At 41.6% G+C, this 27,789-nt stretch overlaps 1 protein-coding gene across 1 annotated transcript; it reads right to left on the bottom strand.

The window, feature by feature from the left end:
- Nucleotides 1–273: 273 nt before the first annotated feature.
- Nucleotides 274–25,745, bottom strand: IQCJ (IQ motif containing J). The gene is given in 5 exon segments (XM_057737804.1): nucleotides 274–387; nucleotides 2,716–2,851; nucleotides 16,131–16,211; nucleotides 24,424–24,488; nucleotides 25,650–25,745. Coding segments are annotated over 5 exon segments (492 nt in total).
- Nucleotides 25,746–27,789: the final 2,044 nt, after the last annotated feature.

The raw sequence follows: 27,789 nt of genomic DNA, 5'->3' as shown, positions 1-27,789 counted from the left end.
CAATGGTCCAGGCAGCCACAGTGATGGATCGAGTCCAGAGAAAGAGGGCTGAGGTTCAGCAAGCTAGAGGGGATCTAGCAGGAGCCAGGGGCCCAGAGAATCCCCCAGGGAGACACCTCATTGACAGCATTTGACTCAGACCGAAGGCTTTTTTAATGCTGAAGTTCCAAAGGACTTTCTGATTATTAGAGGAAGCTCATCTCTTTATGACAGGCTTAGCCAAGGCGGGCGAGGGGTCATCCTTATCCCCTCCATAAACTTGAGGTCTACTGATCAGAGGGTGGTAAAACCAAGCCTTCCTGTCTGGGGCTCCCTGAGAATATACACAAACCCAGTGGGTCTGGCAGGCCAGTCAAGTTAGAGCAGAGTCGCTTTCCTTTCATGGGGCTGTGACCAACAAAAGATGTAAGAATGAATCTTCTTGAAAGCAGCCTCAGCAAAGGGATAATCATGGGAGATAAAACAACCTTAGCTAGTTATACCAGCTCCAAACAACTAAGCAGAAAGTTTTAAACAATTATGGCTTGGGTATTTTACCTTGCCTGACAAACGAGAGGAGTGTCCCAACATCTTATATTTTCATATTTTATTTTGTACATTTAGTGTCAGAACCTCTGCCATGATCAATACCAAAGTTATTCTTATAATCATTACCTTATTAGAATTCTGGGCAGGGTCTGCTTTCTCGCTGAAGCCAATTCCAGTAATGTTTTTTGAAATCCTGTTCTGATTCTCACTGTTTATATCTACCACTGCTCAGGAGTGAGCCAGACTTCCACACATGGAATAGAGTCATCTTTGTGCCATGAGCACAGAGATAAGACATGATGATGTGGTGTGGAGCAGGGTGCCACTCCCAGTTCAGTCTGACACACCTTATGGAAAACCAAATTGCTGGGGACACTTGAGGGAGGAAATCTCCTCTATCAAGAAATCTCAAGGAACCTGGAGGCTAGGCTAAATTAAATAAGGTAAAACTGTAAGCGAAGCTGTGCAAAGATATACATAAATGTGATGACCCATGAGGGGGTAGAACGTGCATTTATGCACAGAAACACTTGCAGTGCTAGATAGAATCAAAGCGGCGTGGAGCATAAATATGAAGCAAAGACAGATTCTTCCAGAATCTCAATAAGCCAAAAGGATAACCACCCTAAAGCAACACTAAAACCATCAGATATCACTAGGTGGTTGATATTGTCCAGAGTTACGGCTGAGAAAGTACAAAGGCAGTAGTAAACACAAACCTTTAACTCACAGGCAGAGTGATTTCTGATACTCAGTTTCCATCATGCAGATCGAGTCTTCAAAACCATTTAACTTGTACCTTCTACTGACATTCAGAGCAAAGGCATCCGAGACACTCAATTCTCACATACTTTTTCACTCACAAATCACAAGTGAAATACAAACTTTACTAAACTCCCTTTCCAAAGTGGCTCATGGGTACCCTCCAGTGATAGTGAGGCCAATTAAGACAGCTCATTCCCCACCACCCCTGCAAAACTGTCTAAAAAGTGCAGACTCACGAAGTACTCAATTTCTGCTGTCGGCTAAAAATAGATCATTATTTGCACAGCCATACGCTTAATTTGCTCTCTCTTTAGCATCCATAACTAGATAAAGCCCCTTATTAAAGAATATGCAACGCAATCATCTGAAAACATTTCAAAGTAACCTTTGCTTGATCCCAATGTGAGCACATTATTTTGGCTGTTGGGAAGCCTTTTTACAACCGAATAAACATGATTACAAAGTAGTCAAGGGAGATTTTTTTTTTTTAATAATATACATAGTTCATTTCTCTTCCTAACTTCTTCCAGTACTCCAGTGACTATGGTAACTGATCACAACGGCTAAATCCTCACAACTCTGCATTACAATTGCCTGATCGTTTATTTCCTAACACATTTGGTGTGTTGTTTTTTTTTTTTTTTTTAAATAAGGGCTTCCAACAGATTCTTTCATTCCTCAGCTCTGTACTCCAGAGTTCTTAAACGGGTGGATCCAGGACAACTGTGGTCTGCACACATGGTCTATTTACATTTAAATTTTTCTTACGGGTTGCCAACATTTAAAAATCTGGATTTCTGGCACCTTCTGAAGAAAGAAAATGACCTTTGGCAACATCTTTTCTGCTTACCCACCTGGCAACATACCTGCAGGAGCCGAGGGGGGCCGCCCCCTTAGGTGAGGCCTTGGTTCAGTGAGCCGGTCACAACTCAACCCCCATCCGTCACATGGGTTACTTACCTGGCCCCGAAAGCCTTTGAGATGCAACCCCTGAATTTGTGACCCTTTTCAATTCTTCTGTGAATGTTCTCTTTAAAATCCTTATAACCAAGCTAATCTTCTATTCTAGTCTCACCACAAAATGCTACCAACAACAGGGACTAAAAGGAACATGCTATTAAGAAGAAAAGTAAAAAAGATATTCTCGGTAACAGAGGAATGCCAACACACAACCGAGCAGTTTAAGCTGCTTTCAAACGCAATCAATTCCCTCAGACTTGATAAAGTTCACTTTGTATTTATGAGCTGTGTCTTTGTTTTGAAAGGACAAAACCGTCACCATTGGTTCACACATAGCAAACAAGCAACTTGTAGATCTATCACAAACCACCTGCTCACATACCAACATTTCTCTCTTAGAACCAAAGCCCTGGAGACCAGGTGACTGGCCAACCAAGTCATGAAACGGAAACGTGCACTCACGGGTGTGCTGCTGTCCGAGAAGGTGTTCATGCTGACGGAGCTGCTCAGCTTGTCTGAGGACACGGAGGGCGGGGACGGGCTCCTCTTCTCCAGGGGGTCCTGCCGCTGCAGGTACTCGCGCCACGCTCGCTGAATGCTGCCAGAAAACAAGAAAAACAGCACACGCACCGTCACTCCCGGTCACAGACTCAGAAAAGCACAAGGCGTCTGCAGGAACTGGCTATGGGGACAGGGAAACTGACACACATAGAACGTGACATGGGAAATCTGAAGACCTGGACTGTATGTTACTGGTCTGCCTGAGCTAAAGCAGTCTACAAGCATCAACTTAGAAAAAGTCATCCATTAAAGTGAAAATAGTTTGCACACTTAAATGTATGTGCTTTGATTTATGGGACACGAAATCTTTCAATTTCTCATCCTTTTTTCAAATGAGAATAACAAATAGGCTGACATACACTTATTCATTCACTCAATACATCATTGTTGCAGGACAATTCTGTGCCAGGGTCAGTGCTTGGCTCTGGACAGAGACTACAGAGCAACTCTAGGGGGGTCATTCACATAGACCTCAAGGTGAAGGGTGTTGCATGGTGTTAGACAGTGTAGTCTGTGTGGCCAAATGCAGTGTCCCTGCTCGGGGGACATGACAGGTAAGAGCCCTGCAGTCATGGATCTTACACACTATGGAAGGAAACTGGTAATGTATGATAAATAAACAAAGAAATGGATGGAGAAAACAAGATATTTGAAAGTATTATGTACTATTCAGAAAATTAAAGTCACCCATGATTAGAAGGCTTCTTGAGATTTCACCCAAGGAAGGTTTTTATTTCCTGTGGTTAGTATCCCAAAAAGTCATCTTCTGATTTAGATAATAGAAACCTCTTCTTTGTGAAAGCTAAGTGATTTTTTTCCACTTGAACTAGCTTCTAATCTTTGAGATTAACATCTGGATTTTCACATGTGATCAGGGAACGGAATCTATTTTCTTCCGGGGTTAGCCAGACATGAAGACCAATTGTCAGGATTCAGCCCTTGAGAATAGTTTTAAATTGCACTGATTTCATCACTGTCTCTTCTCACCTGGAAGCATCTGATCTTCTATAATTCTTCCACATAAAACCAAAGTCACTACAGGCGTTTCTGTATAAACAAACTGATTTATTTTCATTTGGCTAGAATGGTTCAAAGACCATCAATTCTCAACAGTTACAGGATATAAAGAACACATAAATGCTACCACATTATTGAATTTGTATGTGTTCCCTAATTTATAAAGGCTCTGTGAGTTATAATGCTCAGGGAAAAGTCCAGAAGCTGCAGTGAAACAACCTTGGGATCAGAGGCCAATTTCCTTGAAACTATGAAACTTCAGCTTCTGGGGACCTTACTTAGAGGCCAGGAGCTTCTTCTAAGACTCTTCTAGGAGCTCTTCATGGCTTACATAAAATTGCAAAAGTATGTATTTTTCAGGTATTTTTTAAGGACTCTCCAAACTATATACACACTTCAGGCTCCATTAAAGCAGTATCTCACCTTGCCCTTGGCGCATATGTGGTCACTGTTTTCTTATGCAGTGTCTGCTCAAGATGCACCCCTATTTGTTTTCCTTTGGTTTAAAGATTTTAAACAGAATCTCAGAGAGGGTTCTGTAAGATTATGTGCCTGAGTTTGGTAATTCTGTTGTTTCTTCTGGGGTCCACTGTATTAAGGGAGTATCGAACTTCTGGCAGCTGATTTCCATGTCATCCAAAGTGCTTGAAGCACTGGGCAACTCTCAGAGCCCTGTTGACAATTCTGTCACTTCAGGGCACCTAAAGCCTGCAAACCTGCCCATCAAGGGCTTAAAAACGTATGACATTTTAAACATGATTTAAAAAATAGAAAATACTAACAACTCACAGAATACCCACAAGTTTATAGGACTGTGACGTATTCCTCTGCCCCCCACTTTTTAACTGCCTTGATTATTCAGAAAATATAGAAAGAAAATGTAGTAGCCACTTGAGATGTTACATTTTAGCTTGAGAACACCAGGGGGCAGTGTGACACCTTTAAAAAACAAAACGGTGCTGGGCAAACGCAGGTGAGATCTGCAAAAAATTTAAAGCATCCCTTTCCCCCTCCTAGTTCTATGGAATCTGGAAAGTGACACATCAGTTTTCTTTAAGTCAGAGACTAAGAAGACAATATGCTTTCCTTCCAAATGGATGGCTATCCTCTTCTTTCTTTAACTGACAAGAAAATGTGATAATATTAAATACCTTTAAACTGTGTATTAAAATCATTACTTGCTTCCTTAATACAAAAGCTATTTTAATTTTTGAATATTTACCTTACTATTCTTGTCTACATATATGAAAACAATTTTACTTAGTTGAAAGCATATGAAACTATATTTCATTCTTTTTTCATTTAGGAGTCAAAAATGAGAGGCCAGTCATGTCATATTAGGCTATTACTCTAAATTGCTACATTGTTTTTTTTCTTAATGGTGAAGCCATGCTATTATTACTCTCTGAATCATAGAAAAGTGTTTTTACACCATACAAGAACTCCCCTTTGACCACACTGATGTGACATTCATAGATTAAATTGGTCTAGTATTAGCTCTCAGAATACCATCTCCAAGTGCTATTTTACAGTACAAGGGAATTAAAACAAAATGTAGAAGCATTGTCCTTAGGTCGAAGGGAATCACTTTTCATCTTCTCATCCTAGCTTCACCACAATTCCTACACACAAGCCTCCTTTAAAACTGCAGAGTAAACCCTGAACACCAACTACCTTGACATTTTTACTTCTGAAACTAAGCAATGCCATCAATATACTGCTTTAAAAGCTGGTTGCAGTAAGGGAGCACATTTTGTGTGTTCTTGTATTTTGAATTATAAATAAGGCATAGAAGTTTACTTCAAAAGAGATGATTTTTTCAATTTCTTTGCCAGGTCAATTCCAATTTATCTTTTCTCATCTCGGGGATGGCATAATCACCTGCCTTTGCCCTTTCTTTATATGCCCTCATCAGTTTTATGGTGCGGGTGGTTCCCGCATGCACTCACAGCTACTTGGCGACTCACAGCCTGTGCAGTTCTGATTGTCACTGGATGTCCTTACATAGAAGAGTAGAAGAGAGAGCTCTCTGGGAGCTGAGATGCTTAGAGGAGGTTTGAGGGAGTCCTGGTTACTTTAATTAGCTTTCAAGGACGGATGGGATTTAGATTGCTAGGGAGGAAGAGGAAAGACTTTTGGACAAAGGCATGGAAGTGAGCGCACCAGGCAGGACGCAGGAGGGTCCCGGAGAAGAGTGGCAGGGCATGAGGCTATGACGACAGGAAGAGATGTCGCCTGGGGCCAGGTTGGGGGAAGGCTGGGCAGTACCCGCCCCTTGTAAGGGAGAACCCCCATCCTAGCACAGCTGGTAGTTGCCAGACCTTCAACTTTCCAAAGACAGTCAGAAATTTGGATTCTTATGTCAAAGTTACTAGTTCTTAAATGTTCTAAATAATTGTTAAAATTTCAAAATATGTTATTATCCAAGTAAGCTGAGTTTGAGGATGGGATAAAAGGGCACCATCAAAGGGGTCACAGGTCCGAGTAACAACAGCTAATTACACATAGCTCTTTTAGTGTGTATTCTCCCTCTCAATCCTTACCAGGTGGGCTGTGGGGAAGGCTCTATTATTATCATAGTAGTAGGTTTTGCCTACCCAACATTAACTTCTCCTTCTCTTGGTTCCAGAACACATTTCCTCTTGGGAACCCACCAGCCCTCAACCAATGAGCTATGGATGGGACAGATCTACCCCTCCACTGTAGAGAGCAGCCCGTGTGCTGGGGCTGAACCACCAGAGGGCAGTGATCGGTTCATGGATGCACACATGGCTCAAGCCAGGCAATGAGAGGCCACAGAGAAAGAACCCCCTCTTGCACCTGGAGCTTTTCACTGGTAGGATGTAAGCCTAGAGCGGTCTATGACCACTTTGCCACAATGTTGGGAGAGAACGAAGCAATAATGTAGAGCGAAACGCTTACAGAAGAAGAAGAAGACAGAGATGCCTGATGACCTTGCTTGAAGCACATGAGCCCTCAGGTGTTCGTTAGGTGATCTAATAAAAGCTCTTTTTATATACAAGTCAGTTTGAGTTGAGTTCCTGTTACTTTCAACCAACAGTCCTGGCCAAGTTTAGGGGAGCAAGATGGGAACTGACGGATGCAACACTTGAGCCAGTTTCCCCCACCTCCCCATTACACTGTACTCCCTCCTCATGCTTTAGCAAGAGGGAGAAGTGAAGAAGGAGCAAGATGATGGCCTTGGCTTGTCACACAGTGACTCTGAGTGGATAAGTAGAACCCGTATCTGTTTAAGCCTCTGTTAGTTAAATTTTCTACAGGCAACTAAAAATTACCCTAACAGATTTGCCATGTATGTATTATTTGGTGTCTGCCCCAACCCTGTATCTTGATATAAACCTGCCCAAATGCCAGGAAAGGGTCACTGAAGGCACCAGGCATGTTTGCCACAGCATTTGTCCACATCTCTAGCCTGCTTCCCCTGCACTCCAGTTTCTGCCCAGTTTGTAACTCCTGACTTCAGCTCCCTACTTTAACTGTTGGTACTTCCTAAGCATCACCGAGTTATGCTCTTCTGGATCTTTCTGGAGGTTTCTTCACCAACACCTATGACCACCTTGACGGTCAACAACCCCCAGCTCCCTCACAGAGGGGAATTTGGACCCCTTAGTCTTGGCTCTATAATGCTCTTTTCTTTATGAAGACTGAGAAAGCACTTTAGAATAAGGCACACAGATGCGACTGAGCCTATGAGAGAGAACAGTAGCTCTGGGAGGTATCAACCACTAAACACAAGAGTATCAGATTAGCATGGTCCAAATACGTCTTTTCCAATGAGCCTTCTTCCTCCACTAGACTGTGAAGCCCTTGAGGGCAGTGACCATGCATGGCCATCACATCTCTACAGTTCTAGGAATATGGTAAGTAGGTGATCAACACATATATTCTCCTAAGATTGTGTCCCAGAAATAGCTAAATAAATGCTCAAAGAAGAAAAAGTTTTACCTCCTGAGGAAGTGTGGTTGGAAACAAGTGTGTTTTTTGTATTCTTCAGCTCCGTGACGTCTGTTTGGTACTTTCTTATATTTTGTACCATTTTGTTGACCTTCTCACTGTGTTCATCCATTCTTCTGAGTTCAGTGAGCATATTTATGACCATTACTTTGAACTCATTATCAGGTAATTTATCTCCATCTCATCAAGGTGTTTTTGTTTGTTTGTTTGTTTTTCTGAGGTTTTATCTTGTTCTTTCATTTAGAACATATTCCTCTGTTTCTTCATGTTGCTTGATTCTCTGTGTTGGTTTCTATGCACTAGATGAAAGAGCCACCTCTCCCAGTCTCGAAGGGTTGGCCGTGTGTAGGAGACAAACCCTATCATTCAACCTTACCCCAGCTCTTGGTTGTCTCTCAAACCTCTGCTTATCCAAGCAACCTAATTTAGTTTTAATAACTCCCAGTAAGTAAGGGTGTGCCAAGACTGGTCAGTGTCACAAGGGGAGGATCTTAGCTAGCACACAGATTTGGGCTGATTGGAAGCCAGACCCTTGGGCAACAACTTTTTAAAAATACAAATATATACAGTTTTGTGGGACAACAAGCACGAGCCCTGCTGGCCTCCAGAGCTAGGAGGAGATCAAGGGGTAATATCCCCTGGTGGCAGCCACAGCAACCAGGGCACCAGACGTAAAAACTGGGGCATCAGACATGTATGAGAGCTCCCCTCCAAGAGATGCTGAAGCTCTGGAGTGTGCAGAGGGAGAGCTTGAAGATAGCGCCCATCCTCTGAGGCCTCAGGAAAGGTTTACAGTCAACCCTCAAACGTGCATTTAATTGGAAGCCTGCCCTATCACATCAAGACTGAGCTTCTGGGTCTGTTGCCTCTTGCTGTGCCCTGGGAGTGATAGCTGTTTAAGAACACTTTCTCCAGGGACTTCCCTGGCAGTCCAATGGTTAGGACTTTGCCTTCCAATGCAGGGGGTGCAGGTTCGATCCCTGGTTGGGAAGCTAAGATCCAACATGCCTCGCAGCCAAAAAACCAAAACATAAAACAGAAGCAATATTTTAACACATTCAATAACGACGTTAAAAATGGTCCACATCAAAAAAATCTTAAAAAAAAACCCCAACATTTTCTCCATTAGTTATAGTCCATATCCTGCCCCTCCACTGTAGAGAGCAGCTTGTGTCCTTGAGCTGACCAGCTTTAAAATTAGCAAATGAGTTTCTATCACATAGAGTCTGGGTACTTTTCAAAGGGCTGCTTCTGTGCTGAGCCCTGAAGTGGGTGAATCTGCACGCAGGCCATTTAAGAGTTGTTCCTCAGTTCACCACAGCCTCTAGGATCTCACGGGCACAAGCCTCATTGGTCTCTAAAGTCAAATGTTTGGGGAGCTCATCTCTCGGGTGCCAGTCATGAAAGCTGGGGTATCAATGTGAGGCATAATTCTTTTGCTCCTCAGAGAGAAGCTACAGGCTTTAAGTCCCCTCCCAAATGTGGTTTGTCACACTGGGGGTGGGGTTTATGGAGAGATTGAGTCTCAGCCTTTCATACCCACTTTGATGTGGTTTCCCTCTTGTCTGCCGGATGTGAAGGGGTCACCTCACCAGTTTTTAGGCTTTTTTCCCAGAGGAATTGTTCCATATGTAGCTGTAGATTCAGTGTGTCCACAGGAGGAGATGGTTCAGGATCTTTCTACGTTGCCATCTTGAACTGGAACCTCCCAGAAACTAAATATGTTTAGAGTGATATAGATTCTTGCTCAGTTTTACTTCTCATTAGCTGTGGCCTTGGGAAAAATACTAAACGTACTTGCCTACATTTTGCTTATGCACAAAATGGGAACAAAAATAACTTCTCTGTAATTCTTGCAAGAAGTCAAGGGTATATGGTGTTTAAGTCACTTCGCCCCAAACTTGACAAAGAGAGGTCCTAGATAAATCATTATAATTACTTAAGAAAATCACTTTCAAATATTTTAAAATAATATGTGTAAATCACATACATTGATATGATATGCTGGATTCCTGAGTATCTTTACTGGCAATATTTTATTAGCTCAATTTGACATAAAAATATGTTTAGAAAAGGTACAATTGCATGAAAAAGACACACTAGATTAAATATTTTTCTTGGATTTTCTCACTGAAAGCTTACTATAATCCTTTAAGACATGGTTAGCATTCTCATTTTACAGGGGAATGCAGCTATGGCTCAGAGAGGTAAGCAGTGCTCCAAAGGTCACAAAGTAGGTAAGGAACAGAGCTGGGATTTGAACCTAGGGTGCTCTAACTCCAAAGTCCGTGCTCTCAACCCTCTTCTCTCATATCTTCATTTAAGTAAACTTTTGACTGAAGCTGATAGGCATTGTTCTCAAACAAATGTAATTAAACAACCTTTCACTGAGAAATATCTTCGACACTATTTTGGGAATTGCCCTTCTTCTCAAGAATCTGTCTGTCTCTGTCTCTGTCTCTCTCTTATAGAGTCTAAATGTTATTTCATCACTAAATAAAATATATTAATAAAAAAACAGAGGAATTGAATATATTTAATGAGCAGACTTTTAAAAGTTGATTCATATTCAATAGATCTATATGTTGTTCCATCACAAAATAAATATATTGTTAAAACATAAAGAGAGGGATTACAGAAGAATCAACACTGTGAAAATGACTGTACTACTCAAAGCAATTTACAGGTTCAGTGCAATACCTATCAAATTACCAATGGCATTTTTCACAGAACTAGAACAAGAAATTTTAAGATTTGTATGGAAACATAAAAGACCCTGATAGCCAAAGCAATCTTGAGAAGGAGCTGGAGGAATCAGACTCCCTGACTTCAAACTATACTACAAGGCTACAGTGATCAAGACAGTATGGTACTGGCACAAAAACAGATAGGAAGATCAATGGAACAGAATAGAGAGCCCAGAGATCAACCCCCTCACATATGGGCCCCTTATCTTTGACAGAGGAGGCAAGAATATACAATGGAGAAAGGCAGCCTCTTCAATAAGTGGGGCTGGGAAAATTGGACAGCTACATGTAAAAGAATGAAATTAGAACATTTCCTGACACCATATACAAAAATAAACTCAAAATGGACTAAAGACCTAAATGTAAGGCCAGGCACTATAAAACTCTTAGAGGAAAACATAGGCAGAACACTCTATGACATACATCAAAGCAAGATCCTTTTTCACCCACCTCTTAGAATCATGGAAATAAAATCAAAAATAAACAAATGGGACCTAATGAAACTTAAAAGCTTTTGCACAGCAAAAGAACCATAAACAAGACAAGAAGACAATCCTCAGAATGGGAGAAAATATTTGCCAACGAAGCAACGGACAAAGGATTAATCTCCAAAATATACAAGCAGCGCATGCAGCTTAATACCAAAAAAGCAAATAACCCAATCCACAAATGGGTAGAAGACCTAAATAGACATTTCTCCAAAGAAGACATACAGATGGCCAACAAACACATGAAAAGATGCTCAGCATCACTAATCATCAGAGAAACGCAAGTCAAAGCCACAATGAGGTATCACCTCACACAGGTCAGAATGGCCATCATCAAAAAACATAGAAACAACAAATGTTGGAGAGGGTGTGGAGAAAAGGGAACTATCCTGCACTGTTGGTGGGAATGTAAGTCGGTACAGCCACTATGGAAAACAGTTTGGAGGTTCCTTAAAAAACTCAAAGTAGAACTACCATATGATGCAGTAATCCCACTCCTGAGCATATATCCAGAGAAAACCATAATCCAAAAAGAAGCACGTATCATAATGTTTATTGCAGTATTATCTACAATAGCCAGGGCATGGAAGCAACCTAAATGCCCATCAACAAATGAATGGATAAAGAAGATGTGGCATATATATACAATGGAATATAACTCAGCTATAAAAAGGAATGAAATGGAGCTATATGTAATGAGGTGGATAGACCTAGAGTCTGTCACACAGAGTGAAGTAAGCCAGAAAGAGAAAACCAAATATTGTATGCTAACTCATATATATGGAATCTAAAAATAAAAAAAAATGGTACTGATGAAGCCAGTGACAGGACAAGAATAAGGATGCAGATGCAGAGAATGGACTGGAGGACATGGGGTTGGGGGGATAGGGGGCGAAGGGGAATCTGGGATGAAGTGAGAGAGTAGCATAGACACATATATACTACCAACTGTAAAGTAGATAGCTAGTGGGAAGTTGCTGTATAACAAAGGGAGATCAGCTCGATGATGGGTGATGCCTTAGAGGGCTGGGAAGGGGAGGGTGGGGGGTGGAGTCATGGGAGGGAGAGGATATGGGGATATGTGTATAAATACAGCTGATTCACTTTGGTGTACCTCATAAGCTGGTACAAGAGTGTAAAGCAATTATATTCCAATAAAGAGCTTTAAATCAATCAATCAATCAATCTAAATATAGAACTACCATATGACCCAGCAATCCCACTCCTGGGCATATACCCTGAGAAGACTGTAATACAAAAAGAAACATGTACCACAATGTTCATAGCAGCACTATTTACAGTAGCCAGGACATGGTAGCAAGCTAAATGCCCATCAACAGATGAATGGCAAAAGAAGATGTGGCACGTATATACAATGGAATATTATGCAGCCATAAAAAGGAATGAAATTGAGTTATTTATAGTGAGGTGGATGGACCTAGAATCTGTCATACAGAGCGAAGTAAGCCAGAAAGAGAAAAACAAATACCGTATGCTAACTCATATATATGGAATCTAAAAAAATGGTACTAATGAACTCAGTGACAGGGCAAGAATAAAAATGCAGATGTAGAGAACAGACTTGAGGACACGGGGTAGGACGGGGGCGGGCAAAGGGGAAGCTGCGATGAAGTGAGAGAGTAGTATTGACATATACACACTACCAAATGTAAAACAGATAGCTAGTGGGAAGCTGCTACATAACACAGGGAGATCAACTTGATGATGGTGATGACTTAGAGGGCTGGGATAGGAAGGGTAGGAGGGAGTCACGGGAGGCAGGGGATATGGGGATATATGTATAAATACAGCTGATTCACTTTGTTGTACAGCAAAAACTGGCACAACCGTGTAAAGCAATTATATTTCAATAAAGAGCTTAAAAGAAAAGAGGGATTACACACAGTTAATGAACAATTTTTATTTTTCTAATTAATTATTTTATTTATTTTTGACTGTGTTGGGTCTTTGTTGCTGCGTGCAGGCTTTCTCTAGTTGTGGTAAGCGGGCGCTACTCTTTGTTGCAGTACATGGGTTTCTCATTGCAGTGGCTTCTCTTGCTGCAGAGCATGGGCTCTAGGCACATGGGCTTCAGCAGTTGCAGCACAAGGGCTCAGTAGTTGTGGCTCGCGGGCTCTAGGGTACATGGGCTTCAGTAGATGTGGTGCATGGGCTTAGCTGCTCCATGGCATGTGGGATCCTCCCAGACCAAGGCTCAAACCCGTGTCCCCTGCATTGGCAGGTGGATTCTCAACCACTGTGCCACCAGGGAAGTCCCAATGAACAATGTTTAAATGATGGCTTGTATTCAGAAGATGTGATTTGGATCTCACTGCAACATGCAAGGAGTGACCCTGACGTGAAGGGCTGAGATTTGAAGGGATCTAGAAGGTCCATTTCCTTCCTTGGCAGCCATGCCGCCCTGCTAAAACCTGCACTCCTTTGCTGTTTGCATTCATCCCCAGGCCCTCTGGCAGCCTTGGTTCTTAAGAATACTTTTGTCTACAGTCTTAGGGTTGCACTGAGAGCCTTCATCGCGGTGCTTCCACGATTACTTTTGCTTTCACTAAAGCTTCTGACTTAGGAGGCTTGCCTTTGCTTGATCTTCAGAAAACCTGCCTTTTACCTCCCCAAAGTGACTTTTTACGAATAGCTGTGCAATCCTGATTGCTTTCGCCCTTCTGAGGCAGTTCTTTGATCCTCCAAGTCTAAAACTCAAACTTACCTCCTAGCAGTGGCATTCCTGAGCCAGGGAACGGACTCTTCCTGACACTTGCTTTACACTCCGCCCCGCAACACACACGTTCTTTCCCCGCAGGCCTCTAACTCCTTCCGCTGATGCTCTGCACGGCCACATACAGGTTTAGGCTTTCTTGTCAAATCACTTCTTTTTTATGTTGTCCTGAGTGTGAGGGAACAACTGGGACCCTTTCCTGCCCCATCCGACCCCCACCCCGGGGTTCCCACTAGTACAGGTACACAGTGGCGGCAGCCCACACCTGAGAACAGTTCTCACCTTGCCTCATCTTTTACGTTCAGAGATTGGCCTGCCACCTCAGGGCTTGCAGGGGCTGGACTGTCCAGAAAACCTTCACTGGAACCTATTGCTCTCTCCTCATCAGGGAGGGGACTGGAGAGTTTCCAGGAAAGCAGATGCTACAGTGTAGTAACTCCCGCGTCTCCCCACACCCCTTCTACCAGGGAAAGGTGGATGTCCAGCTGGTTCCCACCAAGAGAAGACATAAGACCCTAAGAGAAAGCCTGTGAAGTTTGACAGTGACTCTGGAACACAGGACAAAGACCCCATCTTTCATATCCAATGCTCTGCAAGTCTAAAGGTCCCTTGGGAAGCGGGAATGGGGGTATGCCAAGATCCCCCCTGTTGACGATGCCAAGGTCAGCCTGGGAGAGACAGCCAGCAAAGCAAGGGATACAATGAGGGATGCAGCCCACACCCCTGGTGACCCTTCCCGTAGGGCCCCAACTCTTACAGCTGATTTTAAGGAAGGAACTGCCTGGGGGTGCAAGTGTTCACCATCGGTGGGAAACCTGGGGCAGCCTTGGTGTTTCGCACTCAGAGGGTGAGAAAGGTGACAGCAGGAGGGGAGAGGAGGAGGAAAGAGGGGAGATGACAGGGAGAGTGGAAAGAGGAGAGGGGAGAGGGAAGGGAGGGGAGCTGGCTGCACAGCTGTGGGGAAGGTCTAATGTGTGTGGAGGGGAGATGTTCAAACTGTCATGAGAGTTAAGAATTTAATAACCAGATTAGACAAGAGTCACTGAACTGAACTAAATTCTCCGATGGGACTCAAATTCCATTATTGGGCAAGATTAAGTTTTCTCTCCCGCAACCCCTTCCAGTGAGTGGAAATGGGGTTCAGAGTTATTAGAAGAGATAAAACCATTCTGTTTGCACCTCACTGAGCTGAGCCTCCTCCATCACACCAGCTCCACATAAAATCCCAGATGCTCTGAGCTGCTGGACTCTGGGCACAGAGATTTTTCTCTTTGCCTGCTCCTCCTCCTGGCACCTGCCCATCTGTCTCTACAGATTGGAGAAGATGAAAACTAAAAAAGACCAGGGAGGTTTCTTAACTTCATTTCAGCATTCAAATTAATCATTCTAATTTTTCACATAACCAACTTTCCTTTCCAGTGCTTTCTCAATTAAGAGGACATTATCTTAATGAGAAAATTCCTAAGGATAAAGCAACCTATGTTTGGAAACTAACATCTGTGGAGTGAGGCGGACACGCTGCTTACATAAAACGATTTGGTAGCCTGATTCATTATTCATTTAGTAAGTGTGACACACAGCTACCTAGCAGGGGACCCAACTGGTTCAGAAGCCATTTTGAACTTTACCTTGAGAGGTAGCCCTAAGTGCTCGCTCAGAGACAAGCGTTCTACTGTAACCAAGTTTAACATAGATTTATGGGGGTGTGTATTACCATTTGCTTTTATCCACCAGAACACTGTATTTCTGTGTCATTTCTGTTTCAATTCCTAAATCCAGCAATGGCTGGATTCTTCAAAGTTGTGCACCTCAAGGCTCCCCTCTTCAAGGTGATTTCTTTTCTAAAATAGGTTCCTCTTCGGGCTTTTTGCAAATGATCAGTGATCCTGGCCAAGCTCAGACATGTTTAAATTCTCCAGATACATGTTTCTCAGTGTTAAGCTGTGTGTGTGTGTGTGTGTGTGTGCACTTGTGCATGTGTGTGTGTGTGTGTATAAAAGACTTGGCCTAAGGTGGAAATAATCAAGTTGTTCCAAGGTGGAATAAACCAAGTTACTAAGAAGAAAGGCAGTGGAAAATGCTAGTGGAAGTTGAATAATGTTACTCTGCCTCAAAGGGAAAAACCAAGAACTGATGTAGTGATGCCAATCAAATAATTGCCTACATTATCCAGTAGATGGTGCTGGGTGCCAAAACAGCTTCGTTGCTACTTACAACAGGGAAGAAATAATGTGTAACCTATAAATGTGAAATAAATGTGTAATTCGTATACCCTCAAATTCCAGAATAGTTAAAAGATTAATAAAGCAAGAACTGTAGAACAAAACTTTAATTTTAAACTTTGAAATAACTTACATTTTCACCTTTGATTCCAAGGGCTGTAGATTGAGGTGATACTTTTCGATATTATTCTCCACATCCATGGCCACCTGGTGACTACAAACAGAAATAATGCCTCGATATAGCTGAATCCATAGAGTTTTCATTTACATCAATAATGCTGCCAATTTAGGTTCAATTGCAAGAATATATATACATATATTCAATTGAAAGAATATATATATATATAATATGCAATTTTGTCCACTTTATTAACAGAGTCCTTAAAGTTCATATTGATGAACAGTGGATAAATAACCATACCAAAGAAAGAAAATGTTGTTTTGCCTTTTACCATTGCTTTTCTTTTGATTTCTACCACTCAGCTCAACATTCATATCTAAGGCATGTAAATTATTTACTTTAAGCAAATAGGAAAGCAGAATATTATACCATTTCAGGGGGATAAAAACCATAAGTGGAGTGTTACAAATCTCATGGTATTGTCCAAATAGTAGGTTGTAGAGAGAACCTCATTCATTCCCAATGGTGAAAGCAGGGAAGCCTGCTTTCATTCTGTAAGCGTTTTCAGAGCTTCCACTGAGAACAAAGCATCAGTCTGTCCTGGAGAAAGATGGAGGACTATGAACACATGGTCACTGCTCCTATGAGCCTATAAGACAATCACTGAGTGATTAAATGGTCAAGGAAGGCTTCATGGAGACTATGGCAGTTGTGCTGGGTTTTGAAGAATGGACAGGAACTAGTAAGTTGAGATGGAAAGGTAATACATATGAAGAAGATATTAAAACAAAGGAGTAGAATCCAAAGAAAACAAAAACACTAATTTGAAAAGATACATGCACCCAATATTCATAGCAGCATTATTTACAATACCAAGATATGGAAGCAACCTAAGTGTCTACCAACAGATGAATGGGTAAAGAAGATGTGGTACATATATACAATGGAATATTACTCTGCCATAAAAAAAATGAAATTTTGTCATTTGCAACAACATGGATGGACCTGGAGGGTATTATGCTTAGTGAAATAAGTCAGAGAGAAAAAGACAATTGCTTTATGTTATCACTTATATTTGGAATCTAAAACATAAAACAAATGAACAAACATAACAAACAGAAACAGACTCACAGATATAGAGAAAAAACTAGTGGTTACCAGTAGGAAGAGGGAAGAAGGAGAGAGGCAAGATAGAGGTATGGGATTAAGAGGTATAAACTACTATGTATAAAGTAAATAAGCTACAAGAACATATTGTACAGCACAAGGAATATAGCCAATATTTTGTAATAACTTTAAATGAGGTAAACCTATAAAAATTTTAAATCACTATGTTGCATAACTGAAACTAATATAGTATTATAAATCAACTATACATCAATGTAAAAAAAAACTTTTTAAGTCATTGATACCAGAAATGCAGCCTAGGTAGGCCCAGGCAGGACTAAAGCCCAACTGAGGTCCCATTCTGGAAGGTGAGAAAAGGGAGAGGAGTGTAGGAAGCTATTTACCTGGCCTGCCCACTCAGGGTAAGGGAATCTTGGATGTAGCTATTGGTTGGGTCCAGTTAGATTTGGTATCTTTCGATACCACCTAAAGGGTTTTGTCCACCTGTGACTTTACTGAAACAGCAAAATGACTGTACTCACATTATTGACACCTCTGATGGCAATTTGTATCTACGACTATGAGAATCAAACTAAACAAATGAATGTACTCTTTCCTTGCAATGATGGTTTGAAGTGCCATTCTTAAATGATTATAAAAGTCACCTATGTTCTTCAGGAAAAAAAAAGAGTAGAGGTAAGATGTTCAGACTATTTTTGGACAATAAAGAAATTTTGTGGAAGAGGAGGATACAAGTAGTATAAAAGGAAATAAGTTTGTATATGGAGAAAACTAATAGTCATTGGCTACACAAAATGTACAAAACACTGTTGTGACATTTTACATGTATCACCTCATTTACTTCTCACAGTCGTCTCTTATCAATTAATCATGATTTTCCCCAGGGTAGAGCTGAGAAACCTGAAGCTCAGAGCGGTTATGTTCAAGCTCAGCACAAACCACATTAAAACTCCAGTCTCACCACTACAAAGCACTGCTTGGAGGATTTTAATATCAGGCTTTTATTAAACTTCTACTGACTGTGGTTTTCATAAATAAAGTATTTGATATTCCAATCCAATACAAAGGCATGTGGTAAGGGTGTGTGTGTATGTGTGTGCATGTATTTAAAACTGAAACAAAAGTTTCAAGGAACATTTACATGGGATGTACTGTGGTATTTTTAAATTAGATTTCAGATTTTTAAAAAGACTAGTGGTGGCCCATCAAATTGGTTTAACAAACCATCAACGGATTATGATCTACGGTTTGAAAAACGTTGCTAAAGGGAAACAAAGCATTTGAAGCAGGAAAATGAGATGAATGGGATGTTTTAGGATGGTTTGTGGTGGGTGTGAGCAAGGAGAATGAAGGAAATTATTTAGGTGGGTATTCAAATTGGCCAGGTAACGAAGACCAGGATTATAGTTATAGTAAAGAAAATAAAAAGATAAGAAAACTATTATGCTAGAGGCATCATTAAGATAATGAATGTATCTTCTCTTCTTGAGAAAGGAATAACCAAGTGATGGGGAAAACATGATAGATCAGGTATGGATCTATTTGTAATACATGGCCACTAGGTGGTGCCATCAGCCCAAGATAGCTTTGTGGTTGCCCAGGTGGGATGCTGAGGGGCAAGGAAAAAACACTCTGGTCTGTGCTGTTGGTATTCAGGGTTACCATTATTAATTTAACCTGTTCACTCATTTACAGATATATTAAATGTCTCCTATGTGCCAGAAATGATGCAAAACATGGGGGACACAGTGATGAAAACACTAGACATGGTTCCTGTTCCTACGGTCCTACCATCTAGGAGAAGATGTATATTGAACAAGTAACTTGAAAGTATGATGGATGTTATTAAAGGGGAAACACACAGAGACCTAATCCAGGGTCAGTAGGCATGAAAAGTCTCATTTTTACAATTCTATGGTCTTGCGGGAACAACAGCCTTATAAAAAAGGATACTTTAAAATACTGCAAATTAAACCCCTTAATAACAAATTAGCAAAGTGCGTAATAGAGATATACGTGAGGTGTTGTGGGGCCTGTTGATATATGCAGCAATCAAAGACAAGGCTCAAGTCTTCATAAGGAGAAAAGCTTTTATAATATTAACAAATTTGTTAATGTGGGGTTACAATTTACACATTCTCAACAAGCTATACTCATTCTATCAGTAATTGCCTATGGGTAATAAAGGGATTATACATCAGGAGAGTATGTGACTGCAATCACGCATTTCCTACTCTGGTACCTCGCCTGATTCAACAGTTACAAAAAATATCAGTCAGCCTAAGGTCTTACTTAAGTTAATAAATGATTCTCAGAAACAACAGAGTCAGGACTGCCCTGGTGGCGCAGTGGTTAAGAATCCGCCTGCCAAGGCAGGGGACACGGGTTTGAGCCCTCGTCTGGCAAGATCCCACATGCTGTGGAGCAACTAAGCCCAAGTGCCACAACTACTGAGCCTGCGCTCTAGAGCCTGCGAGCCACAATTACGGAGTCTGCGTGCCTCGAGCCTGTGCTCCACAACAAGAGAAGCCACCGCAATGAGAAATCTGCACACCACGATGAAGAGTAGCCTCTGCATGCTGCAACTAGAGGAAGCCTATGTGCAGCAATGAAGACCCAAAGCAGCCTAAATAAATAAATAATTGTTTTTTTTAAAAAAGAGTCATAAGCAGCTTCCTAATTAATGGCCTTAGTAATTGCTCTTCTCTGTTTATGGGCACACGCTTTACTGAGAGACAGACAGACAGAGACAAATGCACCCAATTGGCCTTGCAGATGGTCTCAAGTAGAAAGGAGTTGCAGCTCCCCGCCCCCACCTGCCGTCTACCACAAAACCCTGTTGAGCATTCAGAATAAATGTAATGTTCCAAGGGGGAATAACCGATCCACTGCTATGACACCACTATTGCTTAACTTACAGTCATTTCAAGTAGCTGAGATGATTTACATCAGCGCCTAAGTCAGCTACAGCTATAATGAAATGCCTAATCTGCTCACTCAAAGTACACCAATTTTTCAGTCAAATTTGACAGCTTTCAAGGACACAGCCCTGCCCTGAAACAGACCAGCAAATTCTTCAGAATTCCAGGCTGACGGGTAGAGTTGTTAGCACTGGCAGCCACTGTTAGTGAGGTCAGAGATGGGCTCCAGACTAGGCATTTACAACTGGCCTCCCATTTACATCTCATGAGGCAGAGAAGAAGATGAGCTCCAGGCTGGACATTCATTATCAGCCCCCCGTTTACATTTCCCGAGGCAAGAGACAAATGGGCTCCAGGACTACATATTTATCACCGGACTCCTGTCTATATTTCGATATCTGCACTTCGATATAAGAAACAGCAAGAGATACAGGGTAAATAACCGCACATTGGACACTTTTACGGCAGGGACAGGGAGGCGCTAAACCCTGTTAAGAGATCAAGAGGTCATACGCTCCCCATCCTTGGGACAAAGGAGACATGACACATGCACAGAAAGGCTCCTTGGGGGTCAAAAAGGAGGGGGCACCACCCCATAATATGTGATGCTAAGCTTTTCCCATCGGCCTCTGTGCTGAAATCCACCTTGGAAAAAAGTTGCTCATACATGATGCAGAGGGTCCTAGGACAGGTCAGGTGTGGAAAAAGAAATCAGACAGTTGGCCAAAGGTAAACAAAGACCCAGAAGAACTGCCCTATGTAAGTGACTTGACCGCCCCTTTACTGCCTCCTCCTCACCAGGGGGGATGCCCACACCCTTTCTCTCCGGCTGTGCATCCCTGCCTTGCTTCTGTCTTAACTAGACAAACTGTTTCTCTGTGTGCTCTCCCACTTGTTGTTATGCTATGTCTCTAATAATAAACTTTGAACCTGCTTTTACAGTTTTAGTCTCTGTGAGAAACGCATTTTTCACTGGGGGCAAGAGCCAGGGAAGAATAGCTTCTAGTCTCTAGCCCTTGCTGGTCTGGTGCCTAGAATTCCTGGTTTTCATCCTGGTTTTCATCTAGGCTACCCAGGTTCAATTCCTGGGCAGGGAATTAAGATCTTGCTTCACGCCACTGCTCACTGCTGCCTCGCCGAGATCATCAGGACAAGCATAAAAGGGAAGCTTGCCCCACAGGCCTGTGTGTTTTGAGGTAAGACTCTGAAACCCACCCCTGGAATTCCTCAATCATGACTGAGAAAGATAAGCAAACAAAGCAGACTGGCCATTTTGGAAGCTTTCAGCTTTCTCAGGCTTCTAGGTAATGAGAGGGAAAGAACAGAGAAAGGGGGAGGAGACACAAGTCCACATCTAGACCACTAATCTTCACACATCTCCCTGAGAGCAGGACGCTGGGAAAGACATATGCTGGTGTCAGCAAGGGTTTAATAAAGAGTTGTGGTCAATTCGCAGGAAAAAACTTCTGGAGTTCACTCCTTACATTAAAATCAATAATGAAAAAACAGCATAGCCAGATTTAATAAATAAGCGAGCTGAGCTGAACATCATAGAGAAAGTGTGTCCTCAGAGAATTAAGCTAACATGAGATTACTGAATAACTAAAAAAATAAAAAAAATAAAAAATGCATGTAGACCACTGGTTCTCAATCCCAGATCGTCATTAGAATCACACAAAGGAAGCTTTTAAGAAATACTGACTCTAGGACCTCACCCGCAGAGATTCATATTTGATTTGTCTGGGATGGGCATTACACATTTTTACTAAACACCCTGGTGATTCAAAGTGTAGCCAGAATGAAGAACCACTGATCTAAGATCATTACAACGCTAATTCCCATGGGAGAAAAATCTTCTTTCTAGTTTCAGCCAAAAAATCTTCAGTTATTATTGTTTACAAATAACTAGTGATGGTGGTGATGAGGGGGTGGGAGGAAAACCAAACAATTTTGTTCTTATTCATATTAATGAATATGAATATCCTGGCATAACAAGATTGAATTAAATCCATAGATAAGCCAGAAACTTCATTTGGTCAAATGAACTGTACTTCAAGCGGTAACATGGACAATTCTTAGAATCATGGAATTGGGATGAACCCTAGAAGCCTTCTAGTTCAAACAGCCCCTGAGGGAAGGAGCCAATACTGAAGGCACCATGCCACTGACACGGAGCAGGACCCTAAGGGGCACAAAAGGCTTTCTGGGTCCCCCATTTCTTGATTACAGGAAATAGGCTTCATTCAGCCTCCAGGACCTTCCCTGAGTTCCAACAAGCAGGTTCAAACAGTTGCTAATTAGGGAAAGAGAGGGGATGCGGATTCTACAGAGGAGCAGGCAAGAAACAATAGCGCAGCCTTGGTGCAGGGTCCTGGTTCCCCATCAAGGGATATCCATAACAATATCTTTGAGCTGTTTTGCAGATACTGAAACCCCCAGCAGGTGGAAGAAGTTAACAGTATGCTGCCCACAAGCACGTAGACTCCAGACTGGCTGGAATCAGAAGGTTGACAGTGCTGACTCCCAGTTACCTCACCACCAAACAATCAGAAGAAGGTCCATGAGCTGATCATGTACTCTTTGAACCATTGCTATAAACCTTCTCACTACCCCCTCCAGGTTGGGACACAGTTTTAAGGGCATTAGCCCACTGTGGCCCTCTTTGCCTGGCAAAGCAATAAAGCTATTCTTTTCTACTTCATCCAAAACTGTCTCCAGGAACTAATTTGGTGTCTCCAGATTCAGCTTCGCTATCATAGGTGTAACATTTCAGTAAGACTGTCAAGCCAGTATTGTTAGCTTCATTTTTAAAGGTGGGAAAGTGGGCTCAGGGTGGTTAAGCAATTTGTCCAGACTCACAAAGGAAAAAGCAGAAAGAGGAATCAAATCATCCAGGCTTTTCCATATTCATGCATGTTTTCAACAGTATCTCAGATGGATGGTCACATACACTTCTCAGGCACTTCCAGTGTCTATCAGCTCACTCCCTAACAAAACAGTCCACTCTGTTGTGCAGGCTGAATCTTTACTAAATTCATTATTTTTTCTGAGTCATAAAGCTGTTTCTCCATAAATCCTGCTCATTGATTGACCCTTGTTCTGCTTTCTAGAACAAGAAGGGCAATGCAGCCCCTCTTTTATAGGCAAATTCCTTCAAATGTTTAAGAACAGCTATATGTTCCCTCCGAGATTTCTTTTCTCCAAGCTACACATTCTCCAGCTATACATCTCCAAGCTACACACACTCCAAGCTCATCTCTTTGTAGTAGTTTCACATGGTTCCAGAACCCTCACAATTTTAACCATCTGGTGCTCCTGGGGATGTGAATGTGATTTTTAGATGCGGTGCCCAGAGTCAAGTGTGGTGACACTCACATGGACTTGAACATAGGACTTAGCAGTTACAAGTAGGGGCTCTGGTGACATTGAACCTGAGTTTCATTCTCATCTTCACCACTCTTAGCTGAGTGTACTTAGAAGAGTGCTGAAAGCTCTTGGAGCCTCTTTCTTCATCGGTAGAATGGAAATAATAATGCCTGTACCGAAAGGCCATAATCAGAATTCAATGAGGAAACATCTGTAAGCATTTGCTAGTACACAGTACACCGTAAATGCTCAGTTAATGAGAGCTCCTTTTTTCTTCTTTCACCTTGACAATATATGCCTATTAATCAGACTAATACTGTGGTAATATTTTTAGACGTCATATAAAATCATGGTCTCGTGTTAATGTCAGATAAAACCTGTAAGCATTCACTCACACTGAAATCAGAATATGTCTTTCACATGCTCTAATTGTACAACTTTCTTAAAAACCTAAATGGAAGACTTTACTTTTATCTCTGTTCAATTTCATCTCTTTCTTTCTTGCTTTTAATTCCAGCACAGTTTTGTCCATTCTGCAGTACTATTTTGAATGTTCATTTTATTAGTCTTAGTGTAACCCTTGTGTTTTTACAAATTTTATGACTGCCTTCTATACACATCACTGATTAAAAGCCAAAGACAGGGCAGGGTTAAGTTTCAAGCCCTCAGACATACCATCAGAGACATCTTCAGGCATCATATTACTCTGTTAATCAGTACAGCTTGTGTATTATAGCTCAACTAGCCATAAATCTACTTAACTATATCTCAAATGAGCTACATTTCTGGGTCCTGACCAAAATGATATCCTAAGATTAATTTATTTTATTTTGCCTTTTAATGCACGCTTCTCAACTTCAACTTTAATTTCCTTTAATATTTTTACTTACTTTTCAAGTAGATATTTTCCATCATTAACTTGTTTTAAAGGATTCTGCAATCTTTTCAATTCTTCCTGTGAAAAAGAAAAGAAATGTCTTACAAATTGACTCCATGTACTTACGGGTAATAATATTTCATGAGTGCTAACAAAATTGAGATAATCACTGTTAGGAGTTCTGGACCTTGCAATGTGTGAGCGCCTAAACATACAATTTGATTCTTGATCAAATTAAAATACAATACTTCCACTCAAATTGTGTGTGTGTGTGTGTGTGTGTGTGTGTTTTTACCACTAAAGATAATGCTTTCTGTTATTTTTCCGGAGTTGCAATATATTTATATGGATCTATCCACACTCTTTTCAAATTTACTCTTGTCAACAGTATTATGTTTGCTGGTTGCTGGGTGAGGGGCTCTAAAGAACATGTGCTGGGTTTGGTCATTTAGCAAACATCCTCTCTTGTCTCTTGGTAACTCTTGGTAACCTCAGCCCCCGTGCTCAGACACACCGTACACACAAACACACGCACACACCCCTTCCCTGAATTTCAGGCATCCATAGTCTCTGTAATCCCATTCCCTCAGCCACCACGATGGGTTCAGGGATGTGATGGAAGTCAGCCCAGGTTCCTGGTGAGACTGCCTATCTCCAGTCTTGTTGCCAGCCACAGCAGGACTTAAGGAAGGCCCACAGAAGTCTGGACCTGAGAAGACCACCATTCCTTGAGGTCACCTTGCTTTTCTCGTCGCCACAAACTGCTGAAGTGCCAAGAGGAAGCCCTGATTAGCACTAATTACTCATTTGTCCCTAAAAGACCATCAAGATTAGTCTCAACATGTTTCTAACTGACCAGACATCCAAGCCTCCTAGGTTACCCATTTTCTTTAACTTCATACTGCATTGTACAACCCTGAATTTGACCCAATCACCCACCTCTCCCCAGTCCCTCCAATCTTTCCACTGGGCCCTTTGGAACTCACAGTCTGTCATCAGCAAAATCCTCTATCTCCTCAGTTTCTTTGAACATTCCCTTAATTATCTTATTCTAACTGAACCCTTGCTGTTCCGGGACAGCTAAGTTTTTGTTAGAGCAAGAAGATCAAAGAACTGTTTAGCAAAGAGTTTTAGCATATAGAGTCGTCTGCTGATGACAAACCTGTCTGATCTCTGAGTACACTGTCTCCCCTGCAGTCCTCTTTAGAGGTGGCCATTTCTTCCTCACGTGCAATATACGACACACTCCAGAGGAGGGATGGGATCCTTCTTGCTCTTCATTGCTGCTCCCAGATCCTCCTCACTCCTATAATACCTCAGCTCCTCTGGAAACATGCCAGCAGCCTGTCCTAGGCTTCTGTCCTCTTCTCTTCCCACTTATCCTCACTCCTCAGGAGGTCTTAACCAGTCCACAGCTTTAAATTCATATTTGCACCTGACCTCTCCTCTAAACTCCATTCTTACACATCCACCTGCCTTCTTGGGAGCTATGTGTGCATGTCCTACAGGCATCTCAAGTTCAAACCAAGTCTTGATTTCCCTACCTAAACCCTCCCACCCAAAGCTCCTTCTTCACCACTTCTTCCTCATTTTAACAAATGACATCACTATTCACCTAGATATGTGGCAATATGAGTCCTAAAACTTAGAAGTCAGCCTCTACTCCTTCTTTCCTCTCACAATCCATAGTCAATCAATCAGCTAATTGTGTTGGTCCCAGCTTCCAGTTATATCCGGAAACGGATCCCTACTTCTCAGTCTTGTCTAAGGCAACTGTGATAGTCTCCTGTCTCCCAATTTTCCATGTTAGCCCACTTCAGTCACTTCTCCTTACATCAGCCAGCATGATCACTGAGTACTTGGGTTTGCTTTTTTAAGGGAGTGAAATGCACACATCGTGAGTGTATAGTACAATGAGTTTTGACAAATGCATATGTTGGTAGAATTATCATTGAAAACAAAATACAGAATATTTATTTCCCTCCAGAAAGTTTCTTTGTGTCCCTGTTCAATCAATTCTGCTCTCCCAAAGGCACTCCTGCTCTGATTTTTATCACCATAGATTAATTTTGCCTGCACTAGAATTTCACATAACTTTGTCCATTCTTTTGTATCTGGCTTAATCCCCTCAGCATTATATTTTGACATGAGTTACTCAACCAGTGTTAATTGTTTAAATTTCATTTCAGTATTTGCAGAGGAATTTTGTTTTCTTCCTCTGAATGTTTTACAGCATGAGGATTTTGAAGTGTGAGGAACCCTGAAGCTGCAACAGAACTATTTGCTGCTCTGAGAGATGTTAACTGGGGGGAAGGATAACCCAGCAAAGAGGATGGAGGCAAAGTAAGACAGCCAAGGAGCCAGAGCCCTTGGGATGCTGTGATGTTCTGTGTCAAACTAGAGCTCGAGACCAGCATATTGATGGACTTTTCAGTTTCATGAGCCAATGGAGTCTCCCATTGGCTAGAACTTTTGGTTGAGATTTCTGTTTTTCACAATTGAAAGAATCTAACTCAGAAGTCACAGTCTGAGCCATAACCTAGGACTACTAAATACAAAATCCTAACTAGATAAACTATAGAACTATAAAAGTTCAGGATTGGTCAGGTGCTGGTGTTGTTTGGCTGGTTAGTTGGTTTTGTTTTGTTTTCTTTTCTTTTGGCAGTGTCTTTTTTTTTAATGTCTTATTAAGAAGACTAATGCAGATACAGAGAATGGACTGGAGAACTTGAGGTATGGGAGGGGGCGGGGGGTGAAGGGGAAACTGAGATGAAGCGAGAGAGTAGCACAGACATATATATACTACCAACTGTAAAATAGTCAGTGGGAAGTTGTTGTATAACAAAGGGAGTCCAACTCGAGGATGGAAGATGCCTTAGAGGACTGGGGCAGGGAGGGTGGGGGGGACTCGAGGGGGGGGGCGTCAAGGAAGGGAGGGAATATGGGGATATGTGTATAAAAACAGTTGATTGAACCTGGTGTACCCCCAAAAAAATAAAATAAAATAATAATAATAAAAAAAAAAAAAAAAAAAAAAAAGAAGACTAATGGATGAAGCAAGTCACGGTCTTCAGTTACCTTTTATTAAATGCTGCTGCTTTTACATCCTACCCTGGGATAACAAACCTCACAGGAAGACCATTCTTGCATCTTCTGCAAAATTGCTATACAAGACACGGTATGTTTTACGACAGGTTCTCTATTATGTAAAACTAATGAAATTTTAGGATTTTGAACTCAAGGATATCTTTTCCTTTTGATAAAATAGTGCACTTCTCTTCACCAACAATAACAACTCATAAGTCTCACAGAGGTGGTGTATTTTGCTTCGGCTGTCAGAAGATTAAGCTAAATTAAATATTCAATTGCCAGCACTATT

Source organism: Hippopotamus amphibius, chromosome 6, assembly GCF_030028045.1.
Source record: "Hippopotamus amphibius kiboko isolate mHipAmp2 chromosome 6, mHipAmp2.hap2, whole genome shotgun sequence".
NCBI lineage: Eukaryota > Metazoa > Chordata > Mammalia > Artiodactyla > Hippopotamidae > Hippopotamus > Hippopotamus amphibius.
This window is presented reverse-complemented; position numbering and strand designations above follow the sequence as displayed.